At 37.9% G+C, this 24,236-nt stretch overlaps 1 protein-coding gene across 1 annotated transcript; it reads left to right on the plus strand.

Annotated features, from left to right (window-relative positions):
* On the plus strand, positions 1 to 22,571 carry LOC140235315 (uncharacterized). Its single transcript, XM_072315339.1, has 3 exons — positions 1 to 505; positions 15,315 to 15,460; positions 22,089 to 22,571. The coding sequence occupies exons 1-3, from the start codon at positions 1 to 3 to the stop codon at positions 22,569 to 22,571; spliced, it is 1,134 nt and encodes a 377-aa protein (XP_072171440.1).
* Positions 22,572 to 24,236: the final 1,665 nt, after the last annotated feature.

Genomic DNA, 24,236 nt, shown 5'->3' on the forward strand with positions numbered 1-24,236 from the left:
ATGATGACGCTCGAGTATCTGCACCCGCAGCAGGCGGAGAGTATGTACCTCCACCCAACCGCCCCGGGAACCTTCCCGCAGCAGGGCCATCATCCCGCTCCGCATCATCAATTTTCCTCGGCCGAGTACTGGCAGCCCCTGCCTTTCCATGGGGTGACTGGAGGGGAGAGCGGCCAGGCGGCGACCGCCTCGTCTCAACTCCAGCACAATTCGGGAACGGGCTGGAGCACTAGTCTGCCCGGGGCAATCTCGGCAACCTCAGTCGGCACGACGACGTCTGGAGATTGGCCGTACTTCCATCATCCGTCAACGAACTCGACAAGCGTATCGGGAGGACCAACTTCTGTATATTCCGGAAATGTAGATGATTTCTCGAACGGGTCCGGTCAATCACAAACATATACCAGTTCAGGCGGCATCCAGTCTGTTGCCCAAGCTCTTCATCGGCCTTTGAGAACGTATGACTGGATGAAAAGTTCGACATATCGCTTCAATCCACAAACAGGTAATTCTGTTTATTCTTGATGCAGACTCACGAACATCTTACAAAATAGATCACGGTTCACATGCAGTTCTTACACAAAAGGTCATCCACTTAGGCGTTCTTGATTTCAATCGACTCTAAAAAAAGATTGTTTTTACGCTACTGGAATAAAACATAAAATATCACGGAAAAGATGTTCACACAAAGCTAGCTACTTCTAAATTTCTACGAGATAAATGAGGTAATCATAACGTTCCCATTTCTTGTCCACATTGCAAGGTTAGTAAGAGATGTTCTCAAGATGTATGAACACTATTGAGGATAACAAATTTATATCACATGTGATATCTATGCATGATTATGTACAATTTTGCTAAACGAACGAAAGACTAGGTAATATCAAGAAAATTTCCGACTTGAATTCTGAGTGCACTTTTTTTCGGAGATATTTATATCTCGTCTCAAAAAAAAATAGTTTTTTTTTTGTGTGTGGAAAGTTTACATAATACGGGGAGAGATAATCATAGTTACAATGTATTGTACCTTCTTGAGAACAAACGCAATTTAAAAACAAACAAACAACTTTCTGAGTAAGTTCTTCCTTTGTTTTAATTTACTTTAAATGACTTGATGGGGAACAAATATTAATGGATTTTTTTCACATTTTCGTGATTTCATTTTCTTTATCGACATATATAGATACCAAAGCTATTATTTCTACAAGCAGAGATTATTGGCCTACATATAAATCTAAGGCAAACGAATATGATTGTGAGCAGACTGGGAAAGGTTCGAGTGACGCATGGCAGTGACAACGACAAACGCACCAGTTGAGGAATTAACATGAAAAACAAAATTAGTATTATTATTATTTTGCAAAAGTGTACACAAAATTCACCAGAACAAATGTAGCATATCATGCTGATTTTTTTTTAAAGAGAAATCCACTTTTGAAAAGAAACTCTTATATTAAAGGACAAAAATACTTAGGGTGCATTGCATTCAAATTCTAGATAGATTGATATGTATTCTTACATAATATACACCGAGCACGTAAATACAAATATATAGGCCTGGAATCAACACGAAACGATCACCCAAGCAAGAAATCTAACACTCTAGAGATGACTTTTTAAAGTTTTCCTCAAGATTTTCTATTTAAGTGTGCAGATGAAACCTGCAAGTATGATTAAATATTATTTTCCAAAAAGTCAATTTCTCATTTCATAAAATGTTTTTCCAAAGATACAAATTAATTGGACTGAAAATTAAATTGATTCTCAGGTCATTAACATCGACGATGAACACATAATATGGGGAAAGAATAATAACTACGGTAACTTAATCTTATAAACAAAACAAACAAGCAATGCAGAAGAGTTAGTTACAATTACACAAAAAATTACATTTAGCTGTCATGGCAAAAGAAATAACTGCACTCGAAAAGATTGCCTTACCTTTTATGGTAAATGTAAGGTGAATAAATCCCATTGTCATTTTCATCTTGCTATCAAATGATTTCATCCGGGTCCGGCGTGACGTAGCGTAACACGTTACTCATTTTGAGGCACAGCAATCATTTTCTTCCTTCCAGTTGATAGTCCACATGTGAAATTCAATTTTTGCTTATTTGATGAGTTAAATACACTAACGAAGAATCAAAACATTGAAATGAATTGGATGCGATGCCCATTTTGATCGCCGTTCTATAAACTGAGAAGATGAGAGCGGTTGATACCAGTTTTGTTGACGGGGTTCGCGCCGCTGGCATCTCTGTGTCACACACACACACACTCGCCATTCTTGGCGCTCCCATAAAAGCAACGGATATATGGCTGCCAATAACAGTTTTATAATCCATACTGTGCGCTGAAAGGCTCTTTTATTGTACAATTTCCACTAGGTATTTTGACTAATACACGTTTTATTACTTCAGAGCTACTTTACATTCAGTCTCAATTATTCTACGTGATGGTCTTTACGTGCTGAAGAAAGCTATTACTTATACTTCTTCACCTTTTAAAATGTCTTTTCTTGGAGTTAGCATTTACAGCCGAATTCTATCGAACGCTTAGCAAACATTCAAGTGAAGATCTAAAATCCCATTTATAATAACATAAAGCTATCATGCCAGCCACCCAACTCGATCAAAGGTGATAGCTTACAACGATGAAAAGGAACAAACCTTCAAACTACGTTTTCTGTATCCTAAATGCACAAGAAATAGAGGCAAGATATCTTCCACGTTTTTCGAGGTCAGTTAAAAAAAGACAAATGTAAATATAATCACAGTGTGTTGATATAGGAGTAAATACATATGCATTAATACTTTTTGATGAAGGAGAAAACAAAGAAAACTTTCTTTTCGTCAGAGAATGACGCGCATAACTGTATTCACATAGATTATGCGATGACTGCGCTATTGTACATTCGCTTCAAAGAAGATATCGATATACCATCGATAAATTTCGTCACTTGATACTTTGGAAGAAGAGACAAGACGTTTCTCGATGTCGAATATCATTAACAAGATATGATGAATAAGCTCTCACCACATTTGTATTCGATACTTTTGATACTGACATTTTTTAACGCTTTTGCCAAACATCCATCATCAGTGAATGAAATAGATAATTGCAATAAAATATGAACGATTGGTTTTATTCCGAAACCATGTTCCAAGACTTTCCTGTGTCACTTACGCAAGTGCTTTACAGATTGCAGTATATAGTTACAGTGGATCACATTACAGAGAAATAACTCAATCAATGTAGTTGTAGATTACTTTATATAGAGACCACAACATTTTGATAATAATAATAATAATAATAATAATAATAATAATGATAATAATAATAATAATAATAATATATCAATTTATAAAGCGCAAAACCTATAGACATATATTTTTCTGCGCTGCAAAAGCTTCTGATGTGCTTGATGATAATGAACAATATTTTGATCTCACGATCTGATACTCTTTTACTTCTCCTTCCGCCTCTAGCCTTTGTTCTTTCAACATAATTCTTTCTTTGTCATCATTCACTTACTAGAAAACATTCGTGGATTGTTCCTTTTCTTCTTTATTTTTTGACTAATCGTCAGTGCCATATTGTAGTTTAATTTCTTTGAGAGACTTAATAAACACTACTGCTGCTTAGAGTATTATTCCTTTTTTGAAGTTAAGGAACTGCATATCAAAGTTGTAGGGAGAAGTAAATGCGCAACGTGAATCATCTTCGAACATTTACTATTGCAAAAGCAACTCTATAGGACGTTATCGTGAGATGATAATACTATATCCAAAGTAAACATTCAAGAAGGGAATAAAACAGGGAGGAAAAACCAAAAGGAATTAAGGACATTTGAAAAAACAAAACAAAATGAAAGCTGCTTCCACTTTACAGCTTTGTGAACAAAGCTTGAGCAAACTGATAGCACTGTATTAAATAGTTCAACTTTTCTTCCGTAGTAGTCCCACATGATCAAAAGAGTGAGTTTTAATGGTATTTAGGATGCATATTTAAAGGGGGAAGGCAGATATAAGTGTATTAAACCATAACCGGCGAAAAATATTCAAAATAAAAGAGACGATCGACAGACTGACTAAGAGTGCGCAGATAACGCGATTAACAGGAGTTGGTTCAACGTTAGAAATCGATAAGAGACAGCGGCTGTTTTCGATAAAATTCTAACCTTTTTACAATGGATACCTTTTACTTTCGTTGATTTTGTTAATTTCGTCTTTTACAGTGTTTTATGAGAAAAGCGATCAATCTATGTTTCAGGTGATAAGACGGAGCGTGGTTTCACATAAATATTTACACAGGTGTCATATTTTTTGTGTTTTTGCCCCTCCACCCTCTCCCCCCCCCCCCCCCCCCGCAACTACAGAGCAAAATGTTCCATGGTTAATCAAAGTGATTGTGAAAGCCGTTTACACTGAAAACAGTATTCTTCTTTCCGTGCTCCCCTTTACTCCGCAGCAATCATCACTGATCTTAAGATATCTTTTTCGCAAACTTTTACCGAGACACTGAAAGGGGGGGGGGGGGGGGGGAGGAGGGGAGAGAAACTGATCTCTATTCTTTCTTTCTTTTTTTTAAGTCACAATATTCAGAAAGGAAAAGAGCAAAATTAACCACGATGTTAGAAGGATCGAGCTTTTTTATCCTTTTTTTTGCCCTATAGTATATGTTACAAAAAGTACAACGATTATATTATCTTGGTGGAGGGCACCGCAAACTAACTATAGCTTAACTTCCTTCATTATGGAATACTGCCACACTTATATGGTGTGCACAAACTGATGAAACCAAAAGTAATTGCGTAGTTTGTATATTTATACATTGAAGATTGACTTTATTCGATATGATTTCTTAAAAAAAAATGTGCATCAGCACTTGACATACAACCATATATCTTGTGCGTATTGAGGCAGGTTTTTTTTTTTTTTCTTGTGGTTGTACACTTTATGAGACGTCATGGCGAGAACTCTCAGAACGCTATTTAGACATTATAAATCCACAGGAGAGCGGTTGTAAAGCAATTTCCATGTAAGCTCGCTAATAGTCAGTATGTACGAGACCCTTCAACGTAACTACACCTGAAAAGAGTTTTATGATATAACAATTGGCAATTCGACCTATTTGCTGTAATTCCCAATTGCTACTATATGATGTTACAATGGGACTTGAGATTACAAGTATCGTTTAATTTGTTTTGTGTCAGCATCCTTCGATTGACTGAAGACAATTTCAAAGAATAATGTTTGGGAGTCAATGACTATAACTGTGCTTTATTACACCTCAGTGTCATGTGTGTATTTATTTTCACATTTGTTAACCTCCGGGCTTGCAATATACGTCGAATCTTAAAGGGAAGTATAGTTTTGGTTGAGACCTAACTTCATGTGTGTAACATTAAAAAAAAAAATGAAATATGAAAGAGTAAGTGATTCCAAGAGGGATTAAAAGTTCATTTGATGAAAATTGATTTTGAAATGGCTGAGATGATATCCAAAACAGAGCAATCCTAATAAAAGGTGGAACCCACCTTTTATCCGGATCGCTTTGTTCTACTTTGTTTTTGGATGTTCCAAAACCGATTTGAATCTAATAAACTTTGAATTCCTCTTAGAATGGTATGTTCTGTATTATTTCATAAGTGGTTTATTGGTATCTCGCAAAAAGTTAAAAGCCCAATCTTCATCTCTCCACCAATACTATACCATCCCTTTAATTACTAATAGTCTTGTCAAAACAGCCAACGAGGGGAAATGGATAATGATATTAATGTCTGATGGCAAACTTATATTAATTTAAAATTACATATTGAAAAATGGATAGCATCCTGTATAATCTAAAATTAACGTCTCAATATATCAAGCATCATAATAGTCCATGGAAGCTTATAACAATATTATCATTCCATTGAAGTTTGGCCTTGTAAATGCATTCTTGTTCAAGTTTCAGTTCTTGATATCTGATTCTGCTTCTGCAGATGCTGATGCATGATTTCGTCCTGTTTGTCAACTATACGTTCCTATCAAGTAGTCCTATTGTTCCTTCTGAATACTAGTAATACAACGGTATGACTAACTACTTAATAGGCTTATATAAGATTATAGGGTACAAAAAATGTATTATATCTATATGGTGAGGTAAACCTTATCTGCAAGGAAAGAGGACATATTTCAAGAGTCAGAGACAGTGAAAATAATTTTGGTTCAAATCCCATCGAAATTGAAGCTAATGCTGCTGAGTCGTGAAAATTTGAATGCCAGGTTAATCAGCTAACGTCATCCCTGAAATTACCCTTTGGGTCAATCAAGCATCATGGTGTACACAGATTGTTAAACCAGTTAAACGTTTCATAGCGTTTTAACGCAGAGCAATTTCAAGTAAGATATTCATTAGATTGTGTAGCTTGGAAACATAAATTTTTATGTTGTAAATGAAAAATAATAAATAAATAGAGAAATAGAGAAATAAGAAATAAAGGTAAATAAAGGTAAAGGTAGTGTCAAGTGCTGTTAAAGTTGGGAACATAGCTACACCAAACCCTGTTGCCGGCAAATTTGTTTAAGTACATTCCAAAACTTGCCCTAGACAACTGTTGTAGCAGATAAGAATTAAAGTAAACTTATTTGTGACAAACTGAAAATAAAAGTGGTAAAGGTCTCGTCAAGCATGACAAAATGTAACATATCTCTGACGTGGAATTTCAAATTGTTCACAGAAGAGTGATATTAGCCGGGTTCACACGTACATCAATTAGCGGGATACAAATCTCGAGATTTGCATCGCGATCGTCATCCCGCTAATTTGTACGTGTGAACCCGGCTATTGTGTCGAAATCACTCGTGCGCGCTAAAGGGATGATGACTCAAATTACAACTGTACCACTTATACGCAAAACGGTAGAAAAAAAAAAAACCCTGCTTTTGCTATGTATTTCATTATCAACTACCACGCCCTCCCCGCCTGACAGTCGTGTTTGCTGTACATAATAGAAGAGATACAAGGCAAGAATACGTTTAAGCGACGTATACAAGCTTTTTTTTTTTTTTTTTTTTAAATACAATTTCATTTTCAGGAAAGAAACTCGTAATGGAATGTGTATAGGCAGGTCAGTGTTGAGACCAGTGTTGAGGTCAGACTTGTGAGACGACGACATTATATTTCACATGCAGCAGCTATACCAATATTACTGTTTTCTGAGCTTTCAAACCCTAAAGCTTATTTTACATCCGATTTCAATGACAACCCTACCATCAGTGATTATTCCCTTAGATTTTACTATATAGCCAAAATGAAAATGAACTTTATAATCATAATGATTTTCTGTCATTTAAAGTCATCGCGAATTCTTAACGAAATCTCTTTGGTCAACTTGCATTCATTTGTGGTCTAAGTTCTCTGTCTGAAATTAGCCCTTTCTTTGAGAGAAAAAAAAAATAGAAAAGAATAAAGTAAAGGGTTCCCGTATTTAGGATAAGTCGCCCAAAATGTTTAATGCTAAAAAAGTAATTCAATAAAATGAAAGAAAATGAGAAAGTAGAGAAAGATGAGATACTGACATGAGAGAAACAAGAAGACATATAGATGTATAAATGTGTCATTATATCTTTAAATTTCAAAGTTTGGTGGCCCGAAAAAAAACGAAAAAAAAAAACCAAACATAATTACTTATCATCCCGATATTATGGGAAAGAATTAAACAAGACATGTTGAATCGTAGTAACCCTATCCGGCCACCAAAAGATAACCTTTTTGGAAATTCAGTGGCCCGACATTTTTAGTGGCCCCGGGCCACCTAGCCGCCGCTAATGTCGAGCCCTTCATAATATCACCATTGCGCGGTGGACAAGAAAAATGCGCCGACTGATTTCTTTTACTTATCGCCGCAAAAAACAGTTAGATTGTCAGCGGTGTCGATGAAAATCCTCGTGCAAACAAGAAGTAACATGAAAATCTCGTTAGCGTGGTTAACGGTCAAATCATTAAACATGTCTGTTTGAGGACGCCAAATAATTGGCATTCTCTTCGCCTTTCTGTTATCTGTTCCTATCTGTTTGTCGGTCCCCGTCTTTACCACCCCAGGACTTCGTGGACTCAAGTTTGACCATGACTGTAAGTTGTCCAATCTCATCCCTAGAAGGATTCGATAACTTTGATAGACTGATATAGAGTTTTCTTGTTTTAAAGAATGCACTTTTGGATTGCGAACTTCAAAAATTGGTGTAACAGCTTAGCGACTGAAATTAAACATAAAAGAATGAATGTGATGTCAGCTGCCTTTATTCGGTAATAACATGTTATCTTACCTTCATTTAGATAAAATTTTAGCAAATATGACAAACAGGTGTAAAAAACAGTGTGAAATACTCATGCAGGAATTAGCACCTGGATAGAGGTATTTGATGATTTTTAATGTTTCGTTTACTGCATTTATTTTCATTAATATTATTGATACTGACAACAATGTGAGTTTGCATGAGCTTCTATGGGGTTAATAAAAGATGTTGCGAATTTCGATGCCTTTGAATTTTGAAGCAGAGGAAATCGAAACTGTAATGAGAGTAAGATGTAAAGAAACGAATTTGCAATTCTTAGTGATATCATTTATGGAAAATTAGAATATAGACAAAGCTCTTTCACTTATGTTAGAACAGGAAAATACGCACTTTTACGAGGAAAATTTCTGGTTGTGATTTAAAAGGGTGGATTAAAAGCATTTATTTTCTTCTTGGTGATCCTAACCGTTGCTCCTGTCTCTCCTCCTTATTGTTCGTAGCAGTTGTTGTGGTAGAGCAAAATAAATGACACTCAATATTTTATATGTACTCTCGGCTAAAGTCTCGAGTAAAATGATAAGTTTGTAGCATTCCCCTGGAAAACGTTGAGACAATTTTGCACAGAGCAAAACAATGGTGATGTCGTTTTAGTGTATAAGGATGAATTAAATATAATCAGCCATTAGTACCTTCAAAATGAATGATACGAAATGTTCATATGGCCCTCTTTGTGCACAAATCATGGATAATGGCATAAGCTCAGTCGACGTCTGCCAACAAAAGTCTCCTGCAGAAATGCCCGTGCTTGGGACTAACAAATATGATTTCTGGTTAATCAGCGTGACTGCAACACGTCTTCATGTAACTATAGGCCCTCTTCTTTCGCTGACACAGGCATGAACTTCGATGATTTATAATCCCCAACTTGGTTAAACATTAAGCCAGTATTGACGAGAGGCCAATAAATCTTGGCCCTTCTTTGCCCGATACGCAAGAGCGGGGTGCCATAAAACTAAACCATTGAAAGGGGGCAAGGCGTAAGACCATGAATTAACTTCTTGTTGAGCACCTTGGAACAAAAATTACAGTTTTCATTTTCAGCATCACTCGTCCACTCCCAATTCAAATCAAGCCAGTCGCTTATGCTCAACAAGGAAGTCTGCTAAACTGTGCAAAGAACTGGGCCTACCAGGATGTTTCTTCTTCTTCTGTTTTTTTTTTCTCGCCCGCATACGTACCCGTATGTTCATACAATCCACGCGACTTATCACCCAATCAACGATTTTTTTTTTCTCTCTATCCATTTCCCTTGATTTCCCTTTTTTTTGCTAGTACACTATCTAAATATCGTTGTGGCGTTTTTTTTTTCTTCTAAATTATAAAGCCACGTAGCATTTCACGTCTCGGATAACTAGCGTAACTTCTGTTTTGCGAGAAAAGTCGCCCCTAGACGTCGCAAAGAACATTTACCATGCACCTTTGAAGATTAATCATTAATCCACGTTGTCATGTGACAAGCATGTGGTAGTGCTTTAAAGCTGAATTAACCCTCACGGATTTTTTTTTTCTTTTTCAAAATATGATTAATGCAATAAGTCAGTTTATATCTTGGCAAATATAGAGGTTTGATTGAATCAGTTCTTTATTCAAGAAAATGCTTATACATAACCAGGTCAATTATCCCTTTAGATAATTGCAGGTATACATCGAAAATTACAAATCACAATTTTAAGAACATACAATACAAATAACATCCGTGAGATTAATGCGCCAATATTAACAATATGATATACTTATGATCGTCAAACTGCCAGTTATGCACTAAGGTGTCCTTTTGGTATACGTACGGCATAGCCATCTTTCATTAAGGAACGTGATGCATTTCAGGTAGAAATTTGAGGTTCTTAACCCCTTTTATTTCTTTAAATTCCATGCGAGATTCTGGAAAGCATTGATATACATCAAGTGCAATCATTACTGCACTGCTTCTCTCAGAAAACCCAAGAAGACAGCATTTCGCAAGAGGGAGAAATACAAACACCTAAGATGATGTATACATTGAATACGTAATATTTGTATATTACGAATCTTCGGTCAACATCTTTTTGCGTGCAGTGATTCGCCGGCGTTGTTCTCAACGGGGTCATCCCACGAGCGGCCTATGAGCTCGACATCAACTAAATCAGGCCCACGAGCTAGAAATTGAAAAAGGGTCCATCAATCATGCATCCACGAGTCATACAGCCCATAAGCTCGACACCAACAAGTTAAACAGGCCCAGCATCTAAAAACTATGTAGAACTAGGTAAACAGGGCCTCTGAGCTCGACACTACTCCAGTATGGCCCACGAATTCGACAGCAAGAAAAAAAATCCACGAGCTCGACACTACGTACATTAAGCCCCGCGATGTACTGTGGAGCTCATGGGCCTTGTTTGTCTTTCGTCGAGCTTGTGGGTCTTGATAGCCTGTATAGTGTCGATCTCACGGGCCTCATTGGCCTAGTGTCTAGCTAGTGGGCCTTGTTCGCTTAGTGTCAAGCTCGTGAGCTGTATAAATCTTCGGTTATATGACTCGCGGGTGTCGAGCTCGTGACGCGCACCCGTTCTCAGCACTTGGCATTTTTTTTTCTTTGTTTGCACATCTACAGTAGAGCCTACTGGCCAGGAAAATTCATATCCATATATTTTTTTTTTCTGGGATATCCAACACCTTTTTTTCTTTAAAACAGTATATCCTGTTTTCTGACAGAGAATGACAAAATCGGGACAAAATTAATTTATGTGACATGTTGATAATATTTTAGAAAAAAAAAAAAGATCATAAGTTGCGCGAGTTACAGTATCACATTAACCATGCCCCCAAATATGTGACAGTTCATAATGGATGTTTCAGGCGCAGCCCCCATTGAATGTTCTGCCACCATTTCGGGTGACGCTTCGAAAGGTACCCTGTACCAATTCCCATATCGACCAAGCGTTATCCCAACGAATATGTCCTAAGAACAACTGTCTAATGAGCTACTTTCAGATAATTCGGTGACATATCATTTCCTCTTTCTCGTTCGTTGAAGAACTGTACTTCTGCAATGAAATTGATTTTACCATATCTACATGAGCCACTGTGTGATTTGATATATTTTCAATGGTACATGTATTGACTAGTTTGTTTTAAGCGTTTTAATAAAGCTGACGAAGAATTCCTTACCCTAAAATGTACGAGCATATTATAGTTATGAATAGCTTACGAGAAGTCCGATTCGTTTAGATAATGATGTTGCTGTCGCGTGGGTGTTTTGGAAAGTGTCAAGAAAATAATAAATTAGTTATTCGATTGTCTAGAAGGAACATAAATTTCTCTGAGCTCATTTTGACTGAAACATTAATCGCATTATATCCTGACTTTAAAGTCGTCACTCATAATAGGGAATGATGTATGTCTAACATGATTTCGTACAAACAGATATCTATACCTTATTCATGCTATTGGTGGCGATGTATAAATTCAGGTTGCTATTGTGTGAAAAAGAAATGATGAGGGAAGAATTTCATTATGATATCTAAACACGAATATAGCGATTAAATTGTAAAATATCTCATATACTGTAAAGATCTTCAAATGACTTAATGAAAGATCCGTGTGTAACAGATAATGGTATTATTACGATATTGTGCAAATTATAAACCATTTATTTTTGTGATAAGAATATATGATCTAGTCTATAGTCCCAGTACAATTCTAAAATAATTTTTACAATTGATTAATCGTAAAATGAATGCATTGCATATCGTTATTACAGAATGCCCTCGGAGGAAATGTGTTAATTTGTAAAATATTCCAATTTCTTAAGCCATTGAAGAAGACACATTTTTTTTTTAACGTGTTGACCCCATGATAGACGTCTGTCTATTGTTGTGTCAAAAAAGAAATTTCACCAATTCTTTTTTTTTTAATTTTTAATTTAAATTTCTAAGAGTAGTTTGGAGATTCATAACTTAATTGAAGGTAATCATAAAATTCGTTCTCTTCTGGTTCTTTTCTTATGTTGCTATCTCACTGTGCTTCGGACAAAATAGGCAAGAAGTTGTTTTTTTTTTCGGAAATTATTACACCATCCGTTGTGTGTAAATCAGCAAAATATTCAATTCTAAACTTAATCAGCTTTCATTGAACTGATATTCGTCAGCATTTATTTTGTTGACCATCCGTTGCTGTCGTCGTTTCAATAATAAATTCCTCTCCATTGTACCTTTTCCTTTCAAAATGGAAATCAAGTTTTTATGAAACATTGAAGCCGCTGTTGTCTAGCTTGCATTTACAAAATAATTACATGTATTACGATGGCCGGTCTGCAATCGACGCATTGTTGCTAGCTTAAGTCTCTATTTGACATGAAGTAACGTGACATAACACTGGAGTCCACTATCATATAAGCAAGACGTCTCGATTATTGAAATCATAATAGTTATGAGTTCATAGTCAGCAAGAGACAGAAATTATCGATAATGTCGTAAATGCGTTGTAAACTAGATTTATGATAAAGATATGCTCGACATTTTGTTTGTCATTGGAGGTTCTGTTAATTTTCACTGTTCCTCGGTCAAAGTAAAGATGCCTTACGATTTTTAAAATCTTGTTCTTAATGTAAACGTCAAAAATTCACTTACTTCACTATTTCAAAAATATTTACCAAATAAATTGGAGATGATTTAATGCTGAGAATAGTTGGTTTCATAATCAGAGAGTAAAAACTTTTTGTAAGCACCGTAAACGGGAAGCATTCTCAAACATTAACTTGAATTCAGCGAATGCAAAAAGATTAATGAAATAAATCTTTGAAACTTTGGGAAACACTCAACAGTTATATATAGTCATACTATAATTTGACAAAGTTTCAAAGTTAAAGTACAGCAGCCGAGCACTTGACGTATAGCTCCTTCTGACGGCATGGAAAATATTAGTCTTATCGTATTTCAGTTTGTGTTTTCAAAAAAACTAAATGGAACTCTTTTAGAGTCTTTGTATATTTTCTGGATATCGTTACACTATTGTGACAAAACATTTTGTATTTTTCAAAATCTCATATTGAGAGGTCGGAAAATGGACTTATAATCATAACTTTGATGATCAATTCTATTTCATTAGTTGTCCGATTTTCCTCAGTCATTCACTGATAAAATTTGGTAATCTTTTTGCTTTCAATAAAGACCACATCACATACGGTTTGGGACAACTCCTCTTATAATGTCAAATTTAAACATCGATATTGTGGGGAATTTCATGTGACATTGAACACTTCCTCGAGTTTCCAAGCCGTCCCTAGCTCTCCCACATACTTACTCACATACGAAGGCGTTTAACAAGCTGTTAGAAATGGAAGTATTTCAGGTATAAGTCACTGTAGCATTTCTGGGATGGAACAATGGAGACATCAAATAAAGATGTAATCGAAACTGTCCGATCATCTGTAAATCATTTCACAAGAAGTCCATCCTGCTGGCGTGCTACCAACCATTCAAGAAAGAATCTTCATCGGCATAGTTAAGGCCTATCATGGATGTCACGTTTTCTGTTCAACAAATTCATATTCAATTTGTGTGTGCGTGCAGTAGCTGTGTGTGTGATTTGGCTATTTCATGATGACGTCTTTTGAACTTCTCCAGTAATAATATATCATCAGAGACATTAACTGCACATTGCCCTGTCGGCGTTATTGTTATACAAAATTGGCTTGATATTCAAATGGTGTGAATATTACCAAAACACACACACTTGACACACAAACCTGCAAAATCTTACCAATTAAAACAAAAAACAAACTCCCAACTATCTACTCGCATTTACACTCTCTTGCTCAAAGAAAAAGTTTCCATCTAAATTTTGCTTTCATTAGAAGAAGATGATATAGCCACTATACATGTAATGGTTTACTTTAACATGTCAGAGTTAAAATTGGCAGAGGGCACTTAAGAAAACAAATGCAATTTTGTTAAATTACAGAGGTAAAATACAAAGGACTATAATAAACTAAGTATGACATTATTTAGAACATGACTTCTTACCTCTGATATTTCTTTATAATTCTTTATATCTTTGACACCTTCACCTCTGTCATTTTAACGTGGATTCCCCCTATAAAAATTACAAAATATGAAAGGTAGTTTCTGCGATTTATCAAAAGGCAACCACAATGACCAGAAGAGTCTAGTCAACGGCCTTTATGCTCATGACACTTCGCGTCGGCAAGCAAACCTCCTAGTGAACGCTCGCTGACACGCGCATGCAAAAGGAACGCCCTATTGCTAATACTTAAACTAAAGCGTAAACCGTGGTATTTTTGTCAACTACTTTTATGAACTCGTGCCGACATGTCTGGAGCATACAACCAAAAAAAAAAAAATGACTGAAATCGGATGAAAAATAAGGAAGTTATGACATTTTGAAGTTTTGCTAATTTCTGCAAAACAGTTCTTGTACAGTGGATATGAATATGGAAATGAGTGAGCTAACCATGTCATAACCTTACAATTTTCCATTAATCGTGTACAAAAAATGACAAAAATTCAATGTTTCTGTCATTTAAGTCTGAAGGATGATGTTATTCCTGGTTGAATAGTTGCAGAATAGTGATCAGTTAGATATACCAGGATTTGAGTCTCGGGCATAATTGCGTTTGAATGAAAAACTAGAAATTTCACAATTTTATGTATAAAATATATGGCAAGTGAGGGGATAATATGCTCACATTGCCATTTGCATATTCATGACTGACCGTTCAAGAACTGTTTCCTGAAAAAATAGCAAAATTCAAAATGTCATAATTTCCTTATTTTTCACCCGATTTCGATCACAATTTTACCGTTGAACTCGTGATATTTTACTCTTTATTATCAGATTTATCTATATTTGGAATGGATTTCCCCTTTCACGTGTTTAAGACCAGACAATGTTCCAGATTTGCTAGTTTTTGTTTTCTTAAAATTCAAACAAAGAGGTGACATTTCGGCATTTTCTGACCATGTTTCCAAGCAGGCAAAACTCGGACCAAGGATAAGTACCGGGTCGTGTACACTGACCACCAGCGATTGGAGTTGGAGAAGGAGTTCCATTACAGCCGCTATATCACGATCAGACGAAAGAGTGAACTTGCCTTGGCATTGGGCCTCTCTGAACGACAGGTGAGAACTTAATATTTATGTGGATACTTTGACAGAACTAATGACAAGAACTTGACGGACAATATTTAAACATTAAGATGGGAAAATCATCTGCAGTAGGCATATAGCTTGACTTAAAAAAATCGTTCAAACAAAGACTACCTGCGCGAAGAGGGCTTTAAAAAGGGGAAAAAGCGAACCCCAACAAACGGAAGCCAATGTTATTATGAAGATGTACTGTTGTTTTAAACGTGATTTGCACCATTAGTGTTTGTATAAAAATTCATGAGTACTCGTTCCAAGTTAATGAGTGATGGATTTTTTTTTATATTTCTCTTTTGATATCGTTATCCCTTAATGTGCAATGAATAGCTTACTTACGAGAAAGAAATCAAGATGTCGCTATCAAATCCGATAGGTCGTAAAAAACCCCAAGAAAATGGCAATACATAATGATGCATGCACACTATCCTTTTCTTGTAATCAAGTTGCAAATACGATTTCAAGATATAACTTCACCTTCAATTATTCTTCATTAATCTTCACTGAGGTTATACACAAACAACACCACAGTCTTAAAAAAAACCATGATGAAGTTATGAGAGTATCAACAAATATAATAGTTATGATCTTTCTAAGTGCAGCAGTTGCAATCATAATATTTTCATGTCAAATGTAATATGTAATTAGACCGGGGGCCCAGAGCATTTATTCAGCTGAAAAGGGTCACACTTTTTGATGGTCTCATCATGTAAGGATGTGGCCAAGGGTCAATAAAATGAATTGCTGGCAAGTCACATCCTGTACCGTAAGCCTAGGGACCACAAAAAGGGACCCCGAAAAATGGATTTATTCAGCCGAAGGGGGTCACGGACAAAAGTTGGTGGATATTGTTCCTTTGGGTGTACTTATCATGAAAACAGCAATGCCAGCTATTTTATCCTGTACGGGGCCCCAGACAGTAGCCCCAAAGGGCCCCGGAAATATGGTGTTATTCAGCTGAAAAGGGTCACGGCTAATTTCTTTTGCAATGGAAGTAGTTCCCATCAGAGATATCCAAAACACCAATGCCAGCTATTTTATCCTGTACGGGGCCCTAGACAGTAGCCCCAAAGGGCCCCACCCCCCATAGGCCTACGTATAAACACACACAAACATTGATTTTATTCAATTAAAAAGAGTCAGGGCTAATTTCTTTTGCAATGGAAGGAATACCAATCAGAGATATCCAAAACACCAAAGCCAGCTATTTTATCCTGCACGGGGCCCCAGACAGTTGCCCCAAAGTGCCCCACCCCCTATAAGCCCTACGTACAAACACACACACACATTGACTTTATTCAGCTGATAAGAGTAACGGCTAATATCATTTGCAATGGAAGTAGTACCCATCAGAGACATACAAAACACCAAAGCCAGTTATTTTGTCCTGTACGGGGCCCTAGACAGTAGCCCCAAAGTGCCCCCCCCCCCCAACACACATACTCACACAATAGTTTCATTCACCTGAAAAAGGGTCACGGCTAATTTCTTTTGCAATGGAATTAGTACCCATCAGAGAAATCCAAAATACCAAAGCCAGTTATTTTATCCTGCATGGGGCCCCAGACAGTAGCCCCAGATAGTAGCCCCAAATTGCCCCCTTACCCCCTCCCCCTCCCCTCCCCCCCCCTCCCACACACACACACATTGATTTTATTCAGCTGAAAAGGGTCACGGCTACTTTCTTTGCAATCGGAAGTAGTACTCATCAGAGAATAATATCCAAAGCACTAAAGCCAGTTATTTCATCCTGTACGGGGCCCCAGACAGTAGCCCCAAAGTGCCCCCTACACACACACACACACACACACACACACACACACACACACACACACACACATATATATTGGTTTCATTCAGCCGAAAAGGGTCACGGCTAATTTCTTTTGCAATGGAAGTAGTATCCATCGGATATCAAAATACCAAAGTCAGATATCTTATCCTGCACGGGGTCCCGTACAGTAGCTCCAAAGTGTTTTGCTTTATTCTCTTTGTTGTGTGCATCTCTTCTTCTTAGATATGCGCTCCTTCGTCTTCATTTTCGCGACAACGACAACGCGTCCTCCTCGTCATCATCAGTTTTGCTGTTCTGGCAAACATTTTCCAGCGTATCGGCCATACGTTCGATTTTAGAGCGGCGAGAGCGGAAGACGTGCATAATTGAGTCCGGGAAAGCGTAGGAACAGCGAAGCTAAAGCGGCCAACAGCGTTATCGAAGCAGGAATGAAGCGTCGTAGGAACAGGCCTTGATTTTATACGAGAGTAGAGAACTATGAGAGCGTCGTTAAAGCGGGAAGGTCGTGCTTTGATCAAGAAAGCGGCGTAGCAGCGGGACCATGTCGTCGGTGTCTAGTTTAGACTATATTTCCCGTTCTTGTGCCGCTGTTACTACGGTCAGAAAAACCTGGAATTGTTACGCCCATCCCGCGGTATTTACACTGTCACTGCTCTCTCCCCGTTTGAGCTACGATTCAAAATAGGTCAATCTTGATGGGGAGATGAGGAAGAAATTTTGAACCAGTTCAAAATTTCTTCCCGATCTGTAAAATTGCCAGATCCAACCCCATCACCCAAACGCTGCTGCTACGATGCTCCCGGTCCCCGTACACTTTTGCCGCTCTCTCCCGATCTGACAGATTGAATAGATCGGGATGCAGATCTTGATAGTGGAATTACATGTGGGGACACTTTAGGAACACTCCGTGGGGCCCCGTACAGCTATATAACTGGTTTCGGTGTTTTTGATACCTCCTTGAGTACTACTTCCATTGCAAAAGAAATTATAGCAATGATTCTTTTCACTTAGGACAAAATAATACGGGAGCACTTTCCAGCTACTGGCTTGGGGCCCCTTAACTGGATGGGTTTGTGTTTTACGTATCTCAGCTGTTAATTCCACTGCAAAGGAAAATAGGCACACATGACTGTTTTCACCTAAAAACAATTAATTCATATGGGGTGGGAATACCTTGGGGCTATACCTGTCAAGGGCCCTGTATCCGGGCCAATATCGCACCTCTTTTAATCGAATTCTTTAATGTTGAATTAAATTTAGCAAAAATTTCGCCTAGATGACATGGTAGTTCAATGTCATATTAATCTCTTCGTTCAAATTTATTTTGAAACATTCACATTACCTCTAACCTTATTCTAAATAACACTTTTTCAACTAAAATCCATACATAAGACAAGTACCATTCCACTATCCGTTCATTCATAAATTCATAATGATATAGTCACGTGATTACATGCTGCGCTCGTTCATTCAAATTGATTTCTGGCCATCTAATTTAACATGTTCTGCAGTCAATTAAACAGATATGTTCATGCTTGGCCTCTTTCCTTATTTTCTTTCGTCGTAGTTATTGTTTTGTAAGCATCATAGCATTTCATGTTTTCGTATTCGTTTAAGAGACTTTGACACCATTTTTTAACGTGCTTTTTGAATCCAAAGAAGTAAGAAGCCACAAATTATCTGGCCGTTACGAGCGCTTTATTACGAGCGGTCGGCCAGTAACAAGAAGTCATGGTTATGATCCTCAAATGTTTGTTGTTTGTTTTTTTTTTTATAATTCTTTCTATGTCTTCTAGAGATATACGTCTGTATATATTGTGCTGTCATGACTATAAAAAATGAAGTTAAGCTGCATTACTGGTACACGTATAGGCCTATAATGACATGTATATGAAAGAGAAGGAGCGTTACCAGTCTGGTTACAGAACAACCAAATCCAGTTATACTAGATAAGAAATATGACACTTTTACTGCTTTATAACAGTAATTTATAGATGAAACGAAAACACACATAGAAAGACATGTTAAAAAGATCTGAAACAAAGAAATAGCATGATTTGAATTTGAATGAACACGTTTGGAATTTGACTGTCTTTCGCGAAATTTAATGACTGAAATACACTTTTCGGCAAGTCAAGGCGAATTTGAATGAACGTAGGGTACCAGCCAATTTGAATACCCATTTTACGAATTCGAACCTTCTATCAAAATTAATGAACCAACAAAAGTGCGAAATTGGCTGGGAAAACCTAACTGGCTTTGATGTTTTGGGTATCTATGATGTAAACTAAGGCCTACTTCGATTGTAAAAGAAAAACAACTATGACTCTTTTCAGCTAAGGAATGATGTCATAATAATTATGTGGGGGAGGGGCACTTTATAGCTACTGTAACCTGGGCCCAGTACAAGATGAAATGACTGGTTTTCGTAATATGGTCATCTTGGTTGTGCACTATACAGAAGTATGCTTCCTTTGCAAATTTCTTGAGTGTTTTGCTACTGTAACCTATGGGACCCCGTATTCAGGATAAGATGACTTGCTTTAGTGTTTGTGATATCTCTGTTCAGTAGGCCCTGATATTAACGTTACAAAAGAATTTGTAAGACCATTTTCAGCTGATTCACAGTACATGTATAATGGATGGGACACTGTGGAGCTACTGTCTAGGGCTCTGTGCAGGATGAAATAACTAGCCTTGGTGTGTTGAATATCTCTGATAGGTACTTCTTCCAGTGCAAAAGAAATTACCCGTGTTTGGGGCTATACTGTGCGGGGCCCCATACAGGATAAAATAACTGGCTTTGGTATTTTGGATATCTCTGATGGGTACCACTTCCATTGCAAAAGAAATTAGCCGTGACCCTTTTCAGCTGAATGAAACTAGTGTGTGTGTGTGTGTGTGTGTGTGTGTGTGTGTGTGTGTGTGTGGAGAGAGGGGGGCACTTTGGGGCTACTGTCTGGGGCCCCGTTCAGGATAAAATAACTGGCTTTGGTGCTTTGGATATCTCTGATGGGTATACTTCCATTGCAAAAGAAATTAGCCTTGACCCATTTTGGCTGAATGAAACTAATGTGTGTGTGTGTGTGCGTGTGTGTGTGTGTGTGTGTGTGTGTGTGTGTGTGTGTGTGTGTGTTGGGGGTGCACTTTGGGGCTACTGTCTGGGACCCCGTACAGGATAAAATAACTGGCTTTAGTGTTTTGGATATCTCTGATGAGTATGCCTACTACCAATTGCAAAAGAAAGTAGCCATGACCCTTTCAGCTGAACAAAATCAATGTGTGTGTGTGTGGGGGGGGGGGGGGGGGAGGGAGCAATTTGGGGCTACTGACTGGGGCCCCGTGCAGGATAAAATAGGTGGCTTTGGTATTTTGGATATCTCTGATGGGTACTACTTCCATTGCAAAAGAAATTAGCCGTGACTCTTTTCAGCTGAATGAAACTAGTGTGGGTGTGTGTGTCGGGGGGGGGGGGGGAGCTCCTTTGGGGCTACTGTCCGGGGCCCCGTACTGGATAACATAGCTGACTTTGGTGTTTTTGATATCTCTGATGGGTACTCCTTCCATTGCAAATGAAATTAGCCGTGACTCTTCTCAGCTGCACGAATGAAATCAGTGTTTGTGTGTGTTTGTACGTATGGCCTATGGGGGTGGGGCACTTTGGGGCTACTGTCTGGGGCCCCGTACAGGATAAAATAGCTGGTATTGGTGTTTTGAATATCTCTGATGGGAACTACTTCAATTGCAAAAGAAATTAGCCGTGACTCTTTTCAACTGAATAAAATCAATGTTTGTGTGTGTTTGTACGTAGGCCTATGGGGGGTGGGGCACTTTGGGGCTACTGTCTGGGGCCCCGTACAGGATAAAATAGCTGGTATTGGTGTTTTGAATATCTCTGATGGGAACTACTTCAATTGCAAAAGAAATTAGCCGTGACTCTTTTCAACTGAATAAAATCAATGTTTGTGTGTGTTTGTACGTAGGCCTATGGGGGGTGGAGCCCTTTGGGGCTACTGTCTAGGGCCCCGTACAGGATAAAATAGCTGGCATTGGTGTTTTGGATATCTCTGATGGGAACTACTATCATTGCAAAAGAAATTAGCCGTGACCCTTTTCAGCTGAATAACACCATATTTCTGGGGCCCTTTGGGGCTACTGTCTGGGGCCCCGTACAGGATAAAATAGCTGGCATTGCTGTTTTCATGATAAGTACACCCAAAGGAACAACATCCACCAACTTTTGTCCGTGACCCCCTTCGGCTGAATAAATCCACTTTTCGGGGTCCCTTTTTGTGGTCCCTAGGCTTACGGTACAGGATGTGACTTGCCAGCAATGCATTTTATTGACCCTTGGACACATCCCTATATGATGAGACTATTAAAAAGTGTGACCCTTTTCAGCTGAATAAATCTTCTGGGCCCCCGGTCTAAATCAGCATATGGATTTATAAATTGTCCATATCTAGATAAAGCTTTTTTCTTTATTCTCATGGAATGGAGAGAAAACCAAGCATTTTTTCTTGAATAAGAGTATATTTAGTATCTGCATAGGTAATAGTCTCTCATAAAGTTCATTTATTAACTGTTTTGTCAGAATTTCATGTCTATCATTCCTCTGGAAAAACATTTTGATCATCTTAAAGTATATAATGATTAATGGAATAGAAATGGAAAAGTGTATGTTCCTCATTTCTTGTGTAAACAGTACAAGTTATATTCATTTCAAATTGGATATATATTTTTTCTTATGCTCCCATTGCACCAGTGCAATGCAAACACAATGACGATTTCACTGTTACTTCCCTATCTCAGGTGAAAATCTGGTTTCAAAATCGTCGCGCCAAAGAAAGAAAGATGACAAAGAAAATGAAACTACAAGATAGCCAGTCGCAGCCACAGCAGCAACAAACACAACAGCATCGGCAACAATCGGAGGAGAGAACCTCCCAGCAGCAGAAGGATTACAACCACAACCATCAACAACAACAACACACCCACAACCAGCATCACCACATTCATAGCATTTCGCACTCCGGCAACTCTCAAGCTCTCACCGACACCAAACCCAAGCTGCCTATCACGTCATTACCAACCCCCATCAGCAAAACCGCCACCCTGTCACCCATCGCGTCAACTCCGCATACCGACATTGTTGAAGCTGCCGTGTGCGGAACGCTAACTGCAGGTGACGCCGTCAGCTCGGGCCCGATAGGGCAGAGCTCGCTTCACATTCCAATCACGGACTCTGACGTTGTGAACATGCTGAACGTTAAAACGCCTTCTCTGCAGGCATAATTCCTGCGTATATGATGCATGCTTACACAACTTATAGAGATGGAAACATGAAAAACAAAACAAAAAAAAAAAACTTCCCATAAGAAACTGAACGACGTAGAAGTTGTAGTTTGTCACGATTTGGTGCTCATGTGAATATACCCGGGCCGATGGGCTGCAACCCCCCCCCCCCCCCGTACACGTACGTTTGGTTTATCCAAAAAAAAAAAAAAAAAAAAAAAAGAAGAAGAAGAATCTTACAAGTTACAAGCTCACTGAACCCAATGATTTTCCGGGCTTGAATTCCGCCCCACCATCAAGAGACTGAGGTAAAACGCCCCTACCCCACTCCCGCACGCAAAAAAACAGTTTCACGGCCCCTACTATTTGGAATAAACGCCGCAACACTTTTTCAGTCGGAGCACAATGATATTCTTCATAATGAAGAAGTGCAGGTTCTTAAAAATACGGAAATTTAATAACTGTACCTTTTTGTTGCTTGAATTTTATTCCTGTGGCTATTGTTTCACATTCTGTATGAATTCGATTTTTTTTTTCTATAGCGCAACGCACACTACCGTATGCTAAAATAGAAAAGATTTGAGTCCAAAAGTTAATCGCAATTTATCTGCGCCCCTGTATCGTTTAGTTGAGACACAGACTTTCAAGAACGCCAGAAATTCCTGTTGGAGGAAATGTTTGTGAAAGCTATCAGGCATGCAGATTTACTGGTGCAAACCCTCTGAAATTGCAAAGTACCCATTGGGGCCAATCAAATATTTTTGATATTAAAATCCAGTAAACATTAAGAAACTTGAAGGTTTAATGCAACCACAATACATCTTTGTGTCAAGTTAGGTATTTTAGTTCTCAAATACCTCGGAAGATGCAACCATTGTAGACTAGATTTTAGAAGTATTTTACTCATTTTGCATATAGTTATAAGATGCAACAAGTTTATGAATGTTAACATGGGTATGTTAACATGGATATGTTATGACCCATCATGTGGATTTCCATACTTTAAGAGGCTTGGCCGGGCAAAGCTATATCAGTCGAGACTGTTTGAACAAAACAGATATTTGATTGAAAAACTTGTACATAGTGTATGATATGAAACAGACTTATGTATGTATACAGGATTCGATGTTGTGTTTGTCCTATATTTCTCTTTGTCTTTGTAGTTCTAATCTTACACTGTCTTAAGCTATACAGCCGGGTTCCAGCGATTATGTACTTTGTGGATAAGTATATTTACATAACATAAAATAATGCACATTTCTGGACATTTCATGTACACTTGTGTCATAAGAATTGTTTCATGTAGCTCTAAGGATAAAAAATGTAGGATATCTCATGCATCTCAGCATGCTTCAGGTGCTTGTATCATATTCTTTTCGCTGGTACAACGGTTAGGCTCGTAGGGAAGTGAGAGTTGTAGAATGTGTCTTATTGTAATCCCAACTTGTAATTATAGTGTAAACTGTACAGAGCAAACTTTCATAAATGCTCGGTTAAGGCAAATAGCCACCTGCGGCATGAGAAGGAGCGAGAGGGCTTTCTTCTTTCGACGGTGAAACTGATATTAATTATGAAGCTAAGACGCTAATCACATTAGCTCATGCGCAAAACTTTATACTAAGAAGAGCGCCTCTACAAATATGCAGAAGATAAATTGACTATGGA

This window comes from Diadema setosum, chromosome 11, assembly GCF_964275005.1.
Source record: "Diadema setosum chromosome 11, eeDiaSeto1, whole genome shotgun sequence".
In the NCBI taxonomy this organism is placed as follows: Eukaryota; Metazoa; Echinodermata; class Echinoidea; order Diadematoida; family Diadematidae; genus Diadema; species Diadema setosum.

Coding starts and splice junctions, on each gene's coding strand:
- LOC140235315 (XM_072315339.1), top strand. CDS start 1: ATGATGACGCTCGAGTATCTGCACCCGCAGCAGGCGGAGAGTATGTAC. Junction 506..15,314: donor TCGCTTCAATCCACAAACAG/GTAATTCTGTTT, acceptor GTTTCCAAGCAG/GCAAAACTCGGACCAAGGAT. Junction 15,461..22,088: donor TGGGCCTCTCTGAACGACAG/GTGAGAACTTAA, acceptor TCCCTATCTCAG/GTGAAAATCTGGTTTCAAAA.